The 19,041-nt window shown below is 38.0% G+C and overlaps 1 protein-coding gene across 1 annotated transcript in view; it reads right to left on the bottom strand.

The window, feature by feature from the left end:
• The window catches only part of Col3a1 (collagen type III alpha 1 chain), a 35,862-nt gene extending 21,001 nt beyond the window's left edge, over positions 1–14,861 (bottom strand). The window contains exons 1-8 of the mRNA XM_050159248.1: positions 14,658–14,861; positions 5,654–5,853; positions 5,352–5,402; positions 4,830–4,943; positions 3,469–3,546; positions 1,801–1,854; positions 1,248–1,301; positions 499–552 (exon numbers count right to left, since the gene is read on the bottom strand). Of these exons, the coding sequence (XP_050015205.1) occupies positions 499–552; positions 1,248–1,301; positions 1,801–1,854; positions 3,469–3,546; positions 4,830–4,943; positions 5,352–5,402; positions 5,654–5,853; positions 14,658–14,742 (690 nt within the window). The 5' untranslated portion in view covers positions 14,743–14,861. The remainder of the gene's footprint in view (positions 1–498; positions 553–1,247; positions 1,302–1,800; positions 1,855–3,468; positions 3,547–4,829; positions 4,944–5,351; positions 5,403–5,653; positions 5,854–14,657) is intronic.
• Positions 14,862–19,041: the final 4,180 nt, after the last annotated feature.

The following is a 19,041-nucleotide window of genomic DNA, read 5'->3' on the forward strand; positions in this document are numbered from 1 at the left end:
GTCTCGTGGTGATTTAGAGATAGAAGTGTTGCAAGATTTCTGATGAGGATCTCAGCAAGAGAGCATGACTCTCCATGAAGCTACCCTAGAAGCAATAAGAAGTGCTGGTCAGTGCTGGCCGTCACCCTTAAGGAAGGGAATTAAGAAGCTAGGAAATTCAGCATAAAAGGCTGTGAGAATCCTATCAAGCACCATTAATAACAGAAAATGTTTGTTAGGGTGTTTTTTTTTTTTTTTGGACAGGGCTTCTCTGTGTAATAGCCCTGACTGTCCTGGAACTCACCATAGACCAGAAGTCTTGAAGTCATAGAGATCAGCCTGCCTCTGCCTCCAGATTGCTGAGATTAAAGGTGTGTGCCAGCACTACCTAATTTCAAATTTTTTTTGAATAAAGACTTTCAAGTTTTTCTAAGACTTTTCTATAGTGGCATGAAGGATACACGGTTTATCATTCAAGTTGAATTTTACTATATTCCTATTTGACCTATGAATACTTACATCCTTTCCAGCAGGGCCAGATGGACCAATAGCACCAGGAGGTCCTGGAGGGCCCTGAAATGAGAAAATAGAAATAGATAATCTTAAAATGTTTCTGTTACATTTTGTCACTGCATATTAAGTGCATCTGGAAGGAAACAATATCATTCAGTCCCTCTCACCAGGAAAATTACACTGAGTTAATATTATATGTTCATTACATCTAATTTTTGCTGTTGTTTAAAATTTACTAAAAACTTTAGATATCATGTATCTATATCTTATACTAAAAGTTTCTATTTATATATGCATTTGTATATTTTAAGACATTGACTATACAAAAATATAAATACACTTCTCAATATTTTGAAATACTGTATTAAAATAAAATTTATTTTAATTTCTGTATGTTTGTGTGGCATATGATTCCGGAGGACTCTGATCTTTCTCTTCACTATATGCAGATGTATGCAAGCCTATAAGCACAGGCACAGACTAGACACAAGGGAGTCTACAGAAACCTTAGATGCTTAGAAAGATGGATGATATTTGTTAGCTCCGGGAAATGGATAACTTTGATGGCTAAACAGTTAAGAATCTCCAATATCTTTGGATTCACCTCAAATACCCCAAAATGCTAAGTTATTATGTAAAAATTCAAGCATGTATGCAATCTGTACTCTAGATATAGCCATGAATGACTCAGGAATTGATAGATTTCATATGGGAAGTGAACTGTCAATGTGTTCAGCAATCTAAGTGTTACTTACGGCAGGACCAGCTTGACCAGGTTCACCAGGGGGACCTTGGTATCCAGGGGAACCCTAAAGTAGAATAATATTGAAAATATATTTTAATATTATGTAATATTTATATTATTAAACAATAATTATGATATCATTGTTACATTATGTAATATATGTAAATAAAGTAACAAGATCTTCATATGAAAAACTTATACTTTGAGAATAGTCAGAAGTCATGATTAGTGAATTTAGTCAAAAATTCCATTACAGTTTATGAAGATTTAAAACATATTTTCAGGATTAAATAAAGATTTCATTGAAATTGAAATTGAATGGTTCTTAACTCAAAGGCATATTGTTTATAAATGAAACATGTATTTCAACTTTTCAAAATTTTCATTGATAATAGTTGTTAGGGAGTCCATTAAATATGAAATTGTAACATTAACAATGATGTTTCTTGGTTGCAGCTTCACTTAGTTGTGCCTGTGCATGTTGAAATGGATTATATCCATATCTATATTAATTTGATTTATATATTCATGAAGATAAAAACACCAGTAGGCCTTATACTTACAGGGGAGCCAGGATGTCCAGAAGAGCCAGGGGGGCCTGCAGGGCCTGGGGGACCCTAGAATGCAAATTTAAACAATAAACACAAGCAGATAAATGGGAAACGCACTGCACAGAGTGATGTCTGTTCAGACATGATGCCAATGTGTTTTGAAACATATACAACTATATCTTGATATCTGGTAACAAGCCTTGATATGCTTAATTCTATGAGATTTCCAATAAAGGTTTTTGCATGAAAACCTTACTCCAGATGAAATTAGAGAGTCATTCAGATTATGAATCAATGTTAAAAATTTTAACCTTAACCCTTAAGAAAGGCAATTCAGAGGGGGAAAAGTCAGTAGAAAATATAATGATAAGCTTTATAGTGTTTCATTAATACCTCCCTCGGTTAAAAACAATTTCCTGTCTTTTTGCCTAAGCATCATGTGGAAAATATCTTTACACTATAGATCTTATGCAGGTTTCTTACTTTAGCAAGTCAGTCAGCTTCAAACCTCATGACTGTATTGGTATGTTATAGTCATGTTGATGTGAAGACTTGGGTGTAAACATAACGTATGGGCCACTAAAACACTTAAAGCAAATGGATGCCATCACCATTCAGAAGTGCAGACTAAACTAGCAAACCGGTAGTATACTATTTCTAAATTCTGACAAGTTTTTGACATATCTTTCTGGAATGTCAATACGTGGTAGTTTTATTTAGGTTTGTGTACCTTATTGAAGGAAGATTTATAACATGAGTGTAGTAATAACCAATATTCATAAAAATGATTGATTCTCCATGTGACTTTCAAACATTAAAAAATATCAAAAACTTAGAAAATCATAAAAATCTAATTGGTAAACATTTTTCAATTTCATATATGCAAGTTATAATACTCCTTACAAGTTCTTTTGTATCTACTGATAAAATTTTTTATTTAACTTGAGAAGCCACAAATATATTGGCATATTGTATTTGTTTACAGTGATGTTTCTGTTACTTGCAGTAAATTATGGGCTTCAACATTATTCCTCTCCCTGAGAGTTGTTCAAGAGCAACCATCTCCAGCATACGTCATTATATAGTATTACACGTTCAAATCTAACTTGGAATGATTCTTGTTGTTTTCTGTTATTAAAACTCTGGGCCATTTACATTTGGAAAGGCCTTCACAGTCAAAGTGAAAGGTAGTCTTTAGGATAGATGGAAATAAAAGCTCAATGATTCTAAAAAGATTCATACTCGATTTAAAGCTTGGAGGAAAGATGAAAAGTGATATTGAACAGTCATGGCTTAAACTGTCATTTAGAATGAAAAATTAGGCAAACTAAAACATGAAAAGAGGATGCTGAGCAACTTGGATGAGAAAATGAGAAGTGGAAACACTCCTTAACAAAACGGCCTTCAATTAGACAGTCTATGAGGTTATGGTGGGAGAGCCCTTATGTAGTTGGGCATGAAGAATTAACAATACTGGCATGGCATGAAATGCCACAAGAAGGAAATGAGTTAGTATAGAAAATCATAGCAATGTTGTTGGTTTCTCTTCCAGATTTGGTAGTTAATAAGCCATTTTCTACAATTCCATGAAAATGTTGTATTTCCGGAAGAACATCACTCAGGGGTTAAGAAACAAATGCTGGGTGTTACTTGAACATGCTCAGAAACATTTGTACGTACAGGTGGTCCAGGATAGCCACCCACTCCTCCTGCAACTCCAGACTTGACATCGTAGGAGTCATACTGGGGAGAATAATTCTGCAGAAAAAAAAATCAGGTACATGGATCAGATTCTATTAATACAAAGGTCATAGTTATTTTCCGAAGCATTTAGAATCAGTGTATGCAGCATGATTTAGATTTCTGCATGCCAGATGTGAGGTCTTTTCTGCCTATTGTCTGTCTATGACTTTAAATATTATACTCGCTACAGAAATATTTATTGAGTGGTGTATGAAGATTTTAACAAACTGTATTAAATGAAAAATTCCCACTTCAATTTGTCCCTCAGTGTTATCACTGAAATCATTATTTCTATACAATAGTTATAGCACTACACACAGAGTAATTGAATATGTAAGGACAAAGGAACATTGATGTCATTAGCTCTAAGTATCTAATCTCCAACAAAATATGGGGAAGTAAAATAAACTTCCCAAAAGGCCAATAAAACTGATTTTAATTATATATAATTATATGTGTATATATGTTTGTGTGTATATATGTACAAATATATGTATATATACATAATCAACTATATATGCTTTAAATATATGGTTTCTGATTTTATGTAATAAGAGCTAAACCCCTCCCAATTAAGCACTGAACCATTCTAAACAAGGAAAAATATCAGAAAGACTCAGCGCTTGCTTTAAGTTCTAGGTCTAGATAGGTTCTATTTGATTTCCATGATGCTCATTGCTCCTGAATTGTTTTGGAAAAACGTTACATAAATCACAAACATCTGTGTCGTTTTCTGAGTTCACTTACACCCGTACCACTTAACTTTGCAATGTTTATATTCTTGATTATTGGTTTTATGTGCAGACTGATTGGCAGCCCTGACTCAGAAGGAGAAAGGTGTGCCTTGAAGACTTGAGTTCTGTTCAGCCTCCTCAGAAGCACAGGCCACTCTGTTTATCTGAAGTTGATAAGCCATGTCTGGAGCTGTTAACTGCTTAGTGCCCAAGCCTCCAATGGCATTGTCATTGATGTTAGGAGAGGAATTAGGGAATAATATGCAATTATAGCACTTTTTAAATTTTGTAAGTTATTTATTTTAGGAGCTGATAGTCTATCTATCGAACATAATGAGTAAGTCATATACTTGCTGAGAAGTTGGGACATTTTTGAAAGATGTAGCAGCAATCATATTGGCATGATGACAGTGGAATTCTTTTAAAGCTCTTAGCATATAGAAGCACTAGATAAGAATTTGTTAAATATATAAAACTGGAGGATGAAAGTTGCTCTTGAGATATAATGCAGAGCAAATAAATAAAATAAAATATGGAGGAGGTTTTAATTCTGTACTTTCTTACCTGACCGCCATTTGGACATGATGGACAGATTCCAGGAGAGCCAGGAGAGCCAGGGGGACCTGGGAGCCCCGGATTGCCGGGGTCACCATTTCTCCCAGGAATGCCAGGAGGTCCCTAAAACAAATAAGACAAAAAAACAAACAAAACCAGTAAAATATGGGGTGATTTAAAATGATCATTAGGGATTTGCTTCCATGCTATAATGAATTATCACTGTGATATTTGTCTGTGGGGATAAGTATATATCCAACTAAGTCTCATGGATAATAGAAGTTTATTATGTTCATTTGTATCTTGACCTACATTTTGTGTTTTGAACTGACAAAGGGATGAAGAGACTTGTAAGGTTTGGGAAAACAGACAAGTACAGCTATAGATCATGATTTTCAAATACGTAGGACAGAATAAAATTCAGAATGGTAGCAGTTCAGTTTGAATACGGGAATAATTTGACAAGGAAAACCAGGCTTTCCTAGAAATCTCATTAGCATTAACTTTACTCCTTGGGAAGATGTTACTCACTGGATCTCCCTTGGGGCCTCGTGGTCCATGGCCATCAGGAAGGGCAGGAGACTATGAAGTATAAACAATATAGGTTAATATATGTAAAACTATGGCAGAATTCTTAACTATTTCTTAATTCTCATTACCCCCAGCCCCCTGCTTTCATTTAGAAATGACATCATTCACTTGTTAAGCCTGCTTAACAGACATGGCTTGCAGTTCCTTCCAGGCCTCTTTGCTATGGATGCTATCTATCTATTTGTTTAATATGAATCTTGAAGATGCAGTCTTTGAAGAGTTTATGCATTCTGTAGACTCACAGGTGTGGTAGGCTGTGGGCATATTGGACAACATTCTCCAAACGGGATCTCTACGTTGGGGCAGTCTAGCGGCGCATCATCGCACATGATGTCATCGCAGAGGACAGATCCAGCGTCGCAGACACATATTTGGCATGGCTCTGGTTTCCAAACATCTCTAGACTCATAGGTCTGACCGAGGTGGGTGCATCCCGATTCATCTGCGGGAAGAAACAGAAGAACATGTGGCATTTTTCATGTTTTGAAAAAAAAAATGTGATTTTTCAGTTGTAACTATTTTGCAGAGTACAGTCAAAATGGAGAAAGTTTGAAACAAGTTCTTCCTTTCATCGAAAACCATATTTCCTCTATGTAATTGCTACGTACCAGTGTACTGTTTATTAAAATAAAATGTCGCACCACAATTTTCATTAAAAATCCATTGTTTTTACTTCTCGTATGAAAAACTTAGCAACAGTAGATACAACACAAACATGCAAACACTTGTATATTAATTACACAACTGAAAAGAGGCATTTTTGCCTAATTGCTATTCTTTGCTTTAATGGCAGATGGGACAGTACTAAAAGGATGATTTTTGTTACTAACTCTGGGACCTTCTGGATTATATTAACCGCGTTGAGACATTCAGGGGGAAAAAACTGAGCTAATCTTGGCAGCATAAAACTCTTCCAGATTGTTCTGGGAAAGCTAACAAAGCTGACTATGTGTTCAATGTCATTACTAGCTCTGTTGGGCATTAGTGGGTCAACATGATATGACATAATGTAATATACATATGAATATATATCAATATATATCAATATATATGTCATAAAGAGTTTTCCAAATGACTAGAATAAAGTGCAACTTTAAAGCAAATATTGGCAATGAATAAGTAGAAAGACTAGAGAAAATATGAATCATGGCCATGTGTATTTGTGGCTTACTACAGCAGACGAAATGGCTTCAACCAAAATTTTAGAGTTGGTTCTTAATTATATGTAAGAAATTGAAATTTCAGCAGCCATCCACAGTGAATCTACTGAGGAGATGCCAGAATAAAACCCACTCCCAATTCCTGAAGTGTTGGCTGTGTCGTATGGCTAAGCTCAGCTTGAAAACTGCTATGACAGCTTGCCAATCACGAATGGATAAATAATAAGTCCTAAAACATCTGCAAACAATTTTGAATGTAAGCAAGGTCTTGTGGGTTCTTTTGTATTTTTTTCAGACAGTGAAGCTTTATTTTCCTGTAGCCCTGTTTGCAAATTTCTCTTTCCTTATCTTCATATTTAGATAACATATCATCTAAAACTTTACCATTAAGAGACATTTCAGAGTATCTGTTCTCTGCAGACTATGGGGTTGCTTCACCTTTACAAATATGTACAAGGACAGCTTTAATCATCGTATGAAATAGCTTGAGCTTCTTGTATGAGGCAAGTTGAGACCCATTGCTGTCTTCACAATTTATCAATCTAACAGCTAATAAAAACCGAAAATGACAGTTCCACTAGAATTTTCAATAGGGAACAAAGATTATACAGTTTAAAAAAATCTCTCTCTTTTAGAGAAGTTGTGTCAACTCCTCCCGTGTCTGTAGCAGATGAGTGAGGGTGGAGTGAAGGGTGGGGTGGAAATAGGCTTTCTAAAGCTTTGTGGAATTTGTGTTTATTCTCAGAGAATACAAGAGCTGAATACACATGTTTATCTCAGCATATAGGATTCAGGATTGTGTGATGTTGTTGCTTTTAAGCAATTCAAGAGAAGGCAAAGTGGGTTTTCATATAATTAATAGTCTTAGTGCATAAAGCGATGATCACTAAACCTATTTGTGTTACCTAGAACTGATGCTTTGTATTTAAGAACTGTGTTCAGTTGGCAGTTAAAAAAAAAAAAACATGTCAAGTGTTGAGATGGAAGACTTTTCAGCGAAATCACTAAAATCTTTTCATCGGTGCTCCTTTCTTCATATGAATCTGTCCCAACTCCTATCAATTAGATGGACAAGAAATTCTTATCTGATTGGCTCTAACTTGAAATAGTTTCACTGAAGATGTGGCTGTCAAACTGCCTGACCTTGACCCTGTGAAGAAAATGTTAGATTGTGCTAATTGTTCTATCAGCAACTTACCCTTGGATCAGAAATAGCTCTTGACATTTAACACAACATGCAGGTTATTAAAAGGAGCTATTGGACACCCATGCAAAGCTAAACGTAAATTAATATATCAGGTAAAGTTAGATTTAAGTACCTCATATTTTAAAATAGCTTCATATGTTCTTAATTGGGCGTAAAGTCTCCCCCATTCATCCTCCCATGTGAAAACCCTATTGAGGCCAATCTCACATCAGAAGGAATAGTGTTCATTATTTGTTTTGAACGCTGTCAAGTAGACAAGCATGACATTGACTCTTTAGAATTATAAATTAGCATGTTAAACCTAGAGCTACATAATAGAAAACTGTTACTTGACTTCTTGTTTTCAAGTTTTATTAGAAATACTATTATTTTTTTAATAATAGTATTAAACATATTAATTTCTTCAAAAATTTACAATTTATGGTAAAAAGTTTCAAAATATTTTCCTTAACTTTTAGAATGTATACTTTATACTTTTAGTTGCTAATACTAGCAATAAAAAGTTGAGCTTCTGTGCATTAACACACCAGGATTTTCTTGGTGTTAGTTCCCATTGGCATCCATTGTGCACAGCCATTGTGCACAGCCTGTGGTTCTCCTTCTGCCCTCCACCTCTAGAAATCACGACTCCTTTCTTAATGTGATGCCAACTTTTGGGGTGATGTCTTTGTTTTAATCTGCTCCTACCATGTAAAGTGGTAGAGCATACTTTTTTTTTCAGAAAGTCATGTTGTACATAAAAGGAGAAAGTTGGAATGCCTAAAAATATAAGAGTTAATGGATCTAATTTGTTGCCATAATTTGTTTCATATTCATTTGAAGCAAAGTTGTCTTTCTTGAAAAAATCAGAACCTGAAAAGTTGTAAGTAGATTTTGTGGCTGAACACAACACTTCCCACCCTGTGTCTCTTTGTCATATTCGCTCTGAAAAGGATACCTTCCGAGTTTCTTCTGATTTACTATCTCATGCATGACCATCTACCATTACCCACTTAATCTACCAAAGCAGAGAGCCTTCAGCACACATCTCCTGATACTGCCTTTAGTATCACACCTGGAAGTCATGGTAAAATGGTGGGCACTTTTTGGAATGCTTCCCCCTTTGCAGCATTGGAATACATCTGTTTATTGATTTGTTTAACATTTATATATTGTTCTTATTTATAATACAATATGCCATATCATGAAAATATTGAATATATTTAACTGATTTCATAATGACTTTAGTTCTATATTTTGAGAGTACAGGTTTTTGTGCAATCTCCCCTTGCGCTACATGGCTAAGGACTTTTGGTTCTTCCAAAGGGTAGTGGTAGTTGACAATTGACAACATAGCCATTCCTAGACCAAACTCATGTTCTAGGCACTGTTCTTGAGCAGCTGACCTCATTTTGTTCTCTTTAGAATCAATGGTCTCCACCTGTAAGCCAAGCCAGCCATGACATCACAGTTTTTGATCTGAGTTTGCAGACTTCTGGGAATGCAGGCACAGGTATGCATCACTGCAACAAACCTGCTAGAAATGTAGGGGTGGGTCTCTGCTGCTGGCTGTTGGGAAGGCACCTGTGCACTTCTGTACCTTTATATTGATCTTATGGTTCTCTTTTGCTTGCAGAGGACCTATCAGCTAAATGCTGTGACAATCCTCCACACAGGCAAAGAGCCTGAGACAAATCAAGTAGTGCCCCAGACTAAATAATGAGAGAAAATCAGATTTGAATCTAGGATGCTTTTCTGAAGGCTGATACTCTATTCATGGCTTATTTCTATTTCCTTTCTGCTTTCAAAGACAGGATGGGATGGAGAGCAATTCCCTGTCCCACATGGTTTGTAAACTCCGTGCCCTCAGGAGGACGACGGCAGACATTTTAAGGAATCACAATGGTCTGCAAAATGTCCTTTCTCTCTAATCTTGAAACGGGAAGATACCATCTGGAGTTGAGTCCTACTTGTTTATTTCTCTTGACCTTATGAAAAAGGTTTATATTTCCAAGGCCACCCTGCTGGCATCCAGACCACCAGCAAGATGAACTGGTGAAAGCCAGGCAGAAAGACAGGTAGAAGTAAACATAAGGTTTCTGCTTCCAACACATAGATGTATTTACATTGCCTAAAGCACTAATATTCAGAAAATATAGTTACTACATGCTCCGCATGCATTAACTTGCTCACGAGTCTCCTCTGAATAAATAAGGATTTATAAGTTCTGTGGAACACCACAGAGTGTTTCTTTAAGAAGCATAGTCTGTCTGCCTCTACAATAACAAACAAAAGAGAAACGTCTGGCAAATATGTTACTGGAAAAGGCATCTCTCAATGTTAATTTTCAAAGCGAATTTAACTGTTAAGGGTTTTCAGGATTGGTTGTGTTCTAACCTCACTTTTGGGGAACAATTTTGGGATTCTTCCTATTTGAACTTTCCATTTTGCTCATTAAGATTCCATTGGAAGCGGCAGGGCTTGACCTCAGTGGTGGAAAAAGCAAGGCTTTGATTAGATAATCTGAAAGGCATCCACTGGGGCTGTGTTTTTCTTAGGAACAGACAGAGCTGCTAGCGGTTAATGCAGCTCTCCAAACTGCAGTTACAAATGAGTGCTGATCAAAGCTAACTCAGAGTTTCCACTGCCTTCCTGACAGGCAAAGTTTCCCCTGTTAAAAATTTTGTATGAAAAAAAATACAACGGGACTTCTCTGCTAACCTGCAAATCAATGACGCTAAACTTATCCCCCTAAGGAACAGAATGAAACATTTTATACGAATCAGGGCACCCACATTTCCAAGAATCTGCAGTGGACCTCAAGTTTTCCAAGTGTCCCCCAGGTCCAGCATAGGCAAGCTTTTCTTTCATCTTCCCAGCTGACTTGCAAGCAATGCAGTTAATGGATTCAAGCTATCACTTACGTCGTATAAGTAAAAGAACTACATAGGAACTCTGCACAGCAGATCATCATTCTCAGTGGACACTACAGAACCTCGGTAGGTGGCAGTCTTTTCTGAGTTACCACTCAAGCTGGCCTGAGCCTGTGGGTATGATATGACACAGGCCTTTCCAAAGAGCTGGCTCTCATTGAACGCCCACTACAGTTCTAGACAAATCCTTTTAAGAAATCTCTGGGCAAGGCACCAACACAAGGGTCTGAATTCCTTAGAGCTCTGCTCTCCTCTCTCCCAGCATGGTTTGAAAAGACTGGGTTGCTTCTCTAAGACTCGGGCTCCATTCTAGACCTAAGCAGGATGTCTCAGCCCTCGGGCTGAGCACTGGGGAGCTGCTGAGGAAATGCGAGGGGCCACAAATTGAAACCACGAAAGTGTGTGTCAATAATAGTCCTTTATTCACGTGTAGTGTACATGTTCACAGGAGGGATGGTAATTTCTTGTTAAGTCCTTAGCTTCTGGGTCTTTCGCCCAGTAAACCAGATTAATCTGTTAAAAGTCGAGTACTAAATAGAAAAAAAAAAGACTACCTTAAAAAAACTTTTATAAATATATTTTCTGGAACAATTTAAAATTTGGAATCTCTCTTTTATTGACAAATAATTACAAAAAATAAGAAAATGCGGACACTAAAAGTGTATGTTTTTTTTTCTTAAACCATTTAACATTTCTTCAAATTTCTGAGTATTAACCCTGTCCTTTCCTGATTCTAACCTATACCAACACACTATTCGCTACACGACCAATATTGAGATATGTACATAATTAACAATGTTCTAACAACGTATTTTCTCTTGTAAGAGCTACAGCTATTTCCACTGACTTTACAAAACATTTAATCCAGTGGTTTCATATGTTTAATATTTAGGATAACCACAAACCAGAGAAAATTTAACTGTTACTATTAGCTATAACTTTCCTTTTAAACACAAAGGGAAATAGACTCACAAAACATGAAATCAGAATTCATTCTCAAAGTTCACTTACAGTTTTGAAATTCCAAATCAGTTAATAGTTCATAGCTAAGTTTTGTGACATTACCAGCACAGCAAAGTGCCGAAGGTTCAACATTAGAGGAGATTTAATTAAAATAGCTTATGTCCCTGCCCCAAGAAGGCAATATTATCAACATCTACCTATGGAACTATAACCAGCAAAATGCTGATATTAAGCAAGGATGATATCAGTCCATGAGTAGGGAAGATATGTTTAAAGGTCATACTATGGATTTCAATACACCTATAGCTTTTCTCTGGCCATAATGGAGATTGGAACTAGGGGCCCTGTGGTGGACAAGTTCTCCACCACTGACATGCATCCCCAGCCTTCTTTAAATTTGTTATTTTTGAGACAGTTTCATTTTTGTTTCCAGGCTGACCTCGACCTCACTCTGTAGACACGGCAGACTTTGGTAGTATTCCTCTACCCTCAACTGCCCAAAGAACTGGGATGACAAGACTGTGCCATCATGCCTATCTGGAAAGAACTGGGATTTCAAGACTGTGCCACCATGCCTGCTGGACAATGTCTATACCTTTAACACTCATTTTCAAAATGTCTTATATCACCACCAGTTTGTTTGTATGTCTGGCAACATCTTATCATCTACTTTTCTTTAACTTATGAAAGCAGTGTAGAATTTTTAAAATTCATAAACATATATGCACATATATACATATATATATATAGAATGAGATTTACACACACACACACACACACACCTCATTCTAAAATACCAATCCTGTGATGCAGCAGTCATGTTGGCACTGGTTCCGTAAATGGTGTCCCTTCTGCCAGCCACTAGGTGGCGTGAGTTAGCACTTAAAAAATCTGGCACCCTTCTAAACCACAGGAAATATAAAACAGACCTGGTTTTTCCACAGCTGGCAAAAGATGCATGAATAAAGTTAAGACTCGCACAGATTTGTATAGAGACCAAAATTCCTTTTGGAGACATGTTTTATACTCCTGAAAACTCCCATGAGTAGATTGCAAGTTACTGTCCTGCAGCTCTGGGCTCTTTCTGGGGTTTCTAAAGAACATAGGCTATATACCCCATTAGAGTTCTGTGAATCTTCCCAGTGTGCTGAATAGCCATCACCGACTGTATCCTCCCCAAAGATCCAGGAGAACCTTCACTAAAAACCTATAAAGAATGTGTATTGCACACTCTTAAATCCCTTTCATGGTCTTCATGGCCATAGCACAAGGGCTGAAGAAAGTGAGCTAGCGAAGACGTTAAGATGGTGATGTCGGACAGCAAAGAAGCATACTCATTGTGCCTATTCATATTCATATAAGGAGCACAGTCTTTTCAAAAAAATAAAATTCTGCGATTCTCCTCCCAGACATCCAAAGATCTTTATTGGGACGCTGGGGAATTAGCATTCCTTTTGGGCTCTGTCTTTTGGTTTTCTAGGGAAGACATGGGGATTGTTGCATCTTCCAGGAGGGCAGGATGGGGAGAGAAAGTGAAGACGGAGAGTTAAAGGAGAATTGAGCATCCGAAGGGGGGAAACAATTAGGGGGGAAGAGGGGAGAATGAAAACAGAGACGGAAGCTGAAGGGGGATGCACTGGGTGTGGCAGGAGAAGGGAAGGATTAGGAAGTGGGGGGGGGAGGTGGACAGCCCAGGATGGGGGTGGGGTGATGAGGGAGGGAGGAAAACTGGGAGGGGAGTTCTTTAGGAGACAGAAGGGGTGGGGAGATAAGGAGGGGGGATGCGGGGGCTGGGGATGGGTTAAGGGGAGGAGACAACTAATGAACAAGTAATCTGGGTGTTCCTTTACTGTCGCAGTCCTGGACTGAATATACATAAATGTTTTCGGGTATCCCCCACCCCGAAGACCACCTAAGTCTTGAATTTATAATTTGCGAAGAGAGCAAAGATATTGATATTACAAACAATGCAAAACTAATACTCATGAAGCATTTACCAAAACTAAAGGTTTAAACACAAGCCCGTCTGATAATGTGTAAAAAATAAAAAAATCGCTAACATAGTTAAGATTCACAAAAGCACAATTAGTTTGAGGAAAGTGTGTACCCCAATTTTTCGTGATGTTGAGGAACAGAGACGTTTGTAAAAATATTTAAGTAAATAACAAGGCAACTGCTTTTAATTTGTGGCACTGGAAAGTAAAGATCACTGTATTTGCTCACCAAGAATATATGAAGGAAGCGTTTTCTGAACGACGCGAGCATCTTTACCTTGTTTGTAGAAAAGGCGAACACACTCCTTTTAAAACACGTTCCCTCCAGTAGTGAAAACCCAGCTAAGCAGAGCATTTGGGACATAAAAGAGCCTTTGGCAAAACTCTGAGGAAGTATGGATTAACCGACTATGCACATTCTTAGACTGCAGCAAGATCAAGAACAATGGTATGTTTTCAGTGGCCTGGGCTCGCTTCAGCAATGTCCAGAGATAGTCCACTGTGCCATTTACAGAAATACATACAGGGGTTCTGCTGGTCTTCTAGTATCTTCTTCTGGGCTGTTGACAACGGATGCATTTCTAATACGTTATTTTACTGGAAAAAATCAGGCTAAATATCCCATCCTTACAAAGAGACCAGCATACAAAGGAGAACATGAAATTATTACAAGAGACCAATAAATTCCAGATGTCTTGGGAGCATTCCAAGATGTTCACAAAAGAGGAAGGGAGTGTCTGAAAGGCATTTTTTTTTTTTTAGGTGAACATGGAAACAAACCAAGTTAGGACCATTTTTATCTTAAACAACTAGAGAATTTTCAAATACACATACGCACTCTCCTTTTATAAGCAAATATAAAAAGCAAAATTATGGTTAGAGAAGCAATCCGCAGTCAGAGGCTAGGCAGGAAATTCCGAGGACGCTGATTTCTTTTCCCTATGTGACTCTCGGTAAGAAGTTAAGACAAAGTTAACGCAGAAAGCCTGTTGAAATCAGTACCTACTTACCAACACTGCCCTGTTGTGCCCAAATGAAAGTGGGATGGAGCAGGGCAAGGAGAAGCCAGGCCCCACTTTGCACAAAGCTCATCATGTCTAAATATCAGACATGAGACTCTTTGTGCAAGCAGAGAAAAGAAAAAGCAGCTCAAAGTAGCACCATCAGTTGTACCCTGCCCTCCAGCACCGGGCCCGTCATAAAACTCAGCCGCTGAGATTCCTCTGCTTTGGCCTTAAATAGGAAAAAGGTTGGCTTCCCTCACTTCCCAGCCCCTTTCTGAAATATGAGAACAGCTCCCATCCCCTCAGCAGTAAAAGCCGTGATTAATATTTCTTTTTCTCTTATAGAGGACACAGCCCATGGCGTTTGAAAGCGGCACATCTGGAGTTTGTATACATCGGCCCGTGTATATGTTTATAACACGCATTAGTCTTAAATACATATTTGCATGTCAGGCACACACAGGAATGCGCTTTGTGATCGTCGCTAACAATTGTCCTTGCCTTTTTAAATCTCTCTCAGAAACAGTGAAAGCAGCTCGAATTTGAAAAAGTGTTCGATTCCCATTGTCGGGTGTGGTTATTTGGTGGACTCTATCTTCCTAGAGGACTTTGATGTTGGGATTTTGCCAGAAGCCACCCCAACTCGATTTAAAGAGAGAACTGTAAGAAAGTTACTGAAGGAAAGACCTCTGTCTGCCCCTACACTCACCCACCCACTCTGGGTTCTGGATGTTGGATTTCACAGTCACGAAACTGTTTCTGAGGCTGGTTCAAACAGATCTTGAGAGATTCTTATCTGTGACTGTTTCCCTGTTTCCACGTCTCCCAGATTTCTTTAGCAAGCCTGTTTCCTTGTAAGATTTCCAGTTTACATGTTGTGTGGGGAAGCCAGAACAGATGTTACTAAAGAAAAACTAAAAACTTTTTCTGTCTTGTCTCTGTAAGAAACCACAAGAGAGAAAATTCAGTGCCTGGGATATAAGAAATTTCAATTTCAACTCCATTAATATAAAGATTACTGCAAACCCATCTAGGTTCCATCTTTTCTGTGTTTCTGTTCTGAGTCTGTATCAGCAGGGCTTTTCTATGCTTTGCTAGATCTATCTGAGGATTAAGTACCGCTAGACTCCTGCAGGAAAAAGGCATTTGTTAACTTTGTTATGATGTCATTAATGACCAAATAATATCTTGATACCTAACCTTCAGTCATTTATTCCTTCACTTATCTTTAAAATCTACTGTGAGCCTTTCAAGGTCAACCTCCTCATTGAGATCACGTACATTGGTTTCTTCAGTCTTAACTTCATGGATGTGTGCCCTGTCTGTGCACCTACCCTTGAGATGCTTGCCCTCATATCATTTTATGAAAGTTCTTTCTGCTCAAGACTTTCTTCCTTAGGAAAATCATCTCACTTAAAACTCTTTTTAGCATTTTTTCCCCTAATGTATAACACTCATTTTTAAATTGGGTTTTATGTACCTGTTATAATCATGGACAGTTCTATGCCTGACTTCTCATATCCCTGCTCAGAGGGAGGCCAGACTAAGATGCTCAAGGGGGAAAGGGATGTCATTTGGTGACAGGAAACAAGAAATAGGACAAGACCCACTTACTGTGCTTCTTCTGATTCCGTATTGGAGAATGGGTGCCGAAAGAGGCAGGAAAAGTAACTGTTGACAACGTCTGCGCTGCTGGGTGACAGTGAAGAAGCTGGGGAGAGACAGTCACACGTGTCTTTCTGTCATCCGGTCTTCATCCTTCTCTTCAATGTTCTCTTCGGTCCAAACCAACTCTGAAACAAGAGTTTTTCTCCTGGAATCTTTGGCATGTACATAAAACAAGACAATGCACACAGGCACATGTCTCCTTATTTAAAGTGGCTAATAAACATTGATATGTATTGAAAATTGGTATGTATTGAAAAGTTTCAGTGTAACTATTTTGCCATGTGAAAAATTAATAATGCTACTTTAAAAATATTGTATGTCCAATTTCAGGCATATTATGTATAATTTCTATACTATTTTAAGTTTGCGTTAAAATTCCTAAAGCAGCCTTACGTGCATAAGGAAAGTTCCTGGTCAGCACACTCAGGACAGAGAGATGGCTGGTATTTTGCAGATTGAGGGTCTGCTCTATTTTAAGGTCTTTAGGAGAGACTAGGAGAACGCTTCCAGGTTGTCTGGTTCATCATTCTTTTCTACTTTAAGTGTGTTTGGAAGTTCTGCATGACGGGTCTTAGCTCTGCATCCTAGACCTTCTGTCTCCTCTTTTCTAGGAGGAGACGGTGTTTCTTGGTGGAGTATCCAGATGGGAGTGGAGTTGAGCTGTTGTTACAACGGGTTAAATGCATGCCCTGGGAAACTGTATCATGCAAGCCCAGCACTGTCGTTAACCACACAAATTGCTTTGTATACCTCTGTGACTTAACTGATATTAAGAGGATGTATATATATTAAAAAAAAAAAGCCAGTTTGCTCTTTTTATTGCATCTGGAAACATGACAAAAACACACATTCCTGCACCAGCGAAAGCAGTGCTTAAACTGTCTCTGGACAAGAATGGCTGGAAAGATGAGGCAAAGCAAGGGTGTGGCCAATTATCTTCCAAGAATTCAGATCTTCTAAGTCAGTGGAAAGCTGAGGGGGGGGAGGGAGCTGTGTAAGCCCAGCTGTGTCAAACTCTGAAGGCCAGAGAATGTCAGAAGTGCTCTCCACAATGGACCGAAACAAAGAAATCAACTGTCTCCATCATGAAACACAGTCTCCTCTTTCTTCTGCCGTGTCTCTCTCCCTTCACCCATCTGCTGTGGGACAATGGTTTTACCCTGTAAAGATTTGTTTCTTATACTTGTTTAATAAATGCTGATTGACCAGTAGCCAGGCAGGAGGTATAGGTGCCAGGCAGGAAGTAGAGGCTGGGGCAATCATGCAGGAAGTAGAGGTAGGGCAACGAGAATTGTGGGAAGAGGAAAGTTTCAGCCTGCAGTTGTGATCCAGCCACAGAGGAAGCAAGATGTGACTGGCTTGCTGAAAAAGGTACCAAGCCACGTGGCTAACACAGACAAGAATTATAAGCTAATCTAAGTTATAAGAGTTAATAAGAAGCCTGAGCCAATAGGCCAAGCAGCTTATAATTAATGTAGACCTCTGTGTGTTTCTTTGGTACTGAATGATTGCAGGACCGGGTGGGACAGAAACCTCTGTCAAAAGAACGATGCTCAGTCAACACCCATCACTCTCTGTTTCCTCCTTTCTTCTCCCTAATTAGTCTAAAGTTTTATTTGTGACATTTTTAAAAGAGGAAAATACTTTACTCATGCATTTATTTCTATGTTTACATCATATACATACTATATTTACAACACTTCTATCCAACATTCTCCCCTCAAATAGCTCCTGTGCCCCACCTCTTCCTTTAAGCTTCATGGTGCTGTCTTCTTTAATAATTATTTTTATGGTCAGTTTGTTTATTTTGAATCACTGCAAGGCCCTTTAAAATGTACCTGGGATGTTGTTTACAAAACACACTGAATCTTCAACAGAATGGCAGGAATGAAAGGGTAATTTTTTACACAGCTGTGAAGTAGGTTGTAAGCCTTTGTTATTCCTAAGGAGACATACCCATCTACTCAGTGTTCATGGGAAGTACTATCTGTGGAGAATTTAAAAAGTATTTGATTAATAATAATATGTACCTACTAATGGTCGACTTATTCTTGAAAATTGTCTTAGAGCTGGAAGGCTTGAATATGCCTGATTATAAAATTTGTAGGATGAATAAATGGTTTGGAGAGATGTTAAATCAGTAACTGTGGACGTGACAATCAAGAGTTTAGTTGCTGTGATCTACCCCTCTACTTTGTGTCTATAGAACTATGTTAGTAGTCACGTCTCTGGAACTTTCACTTCTACAACAGTCTCATGTCTTCTTGACTTTTGTTCAAATAGTTGGGAAATACTAAATAACTCTACGATGATCGGCTGTTTGAATACTTGGGAAATACTAAATAACTCTAGGATGATCCACTCTTTGAATATTTGCTGTTCTAGCTGAGGTTCTAAATATCTAGTTTTCTGTTTTATGATGAAATTTACACCATGTTTGAAAAGAAAAGTTCAAATCGGTTGTGCGAGTCTGCAAGTTGCTCGCTGGAATTGGAATTGACTACCACACTTTCCAGTTTTCACAATGTTTTCCACTTGAATTAGTCACTGATTGTGGCAGCTATATTTTTATGCAATGTAGAAATCCTGTGAAGACAAATTTGCCACATAATTTTGTGTTTTCTCTTTGAGGGCTCTAAAAAAGATGGGGAGAAGGGAATACAGTCTGAGTAGGTGGTCAGGTTTGTTTAAGAGATCACTATTTGATTTCTGATTTTATCTT

The sequence above is a fragment of the Alexandromys fortis genome, unplaced genomic scaffold, assembly GCF_014885135.2.
Source record: "Alexandromys fortis isolate MF-2015 unplaced genomic scaffold, M_Fortis_MF-2015_v1.1 scaffold_65, whole genome shotgun sequence".
NCBI classification, from domain to species: Eukaryota; Metazoa; Chordata; class Mammalia; order Rodentia; family Cricetidae; genus Alexandromys; species Alexandromys fortis.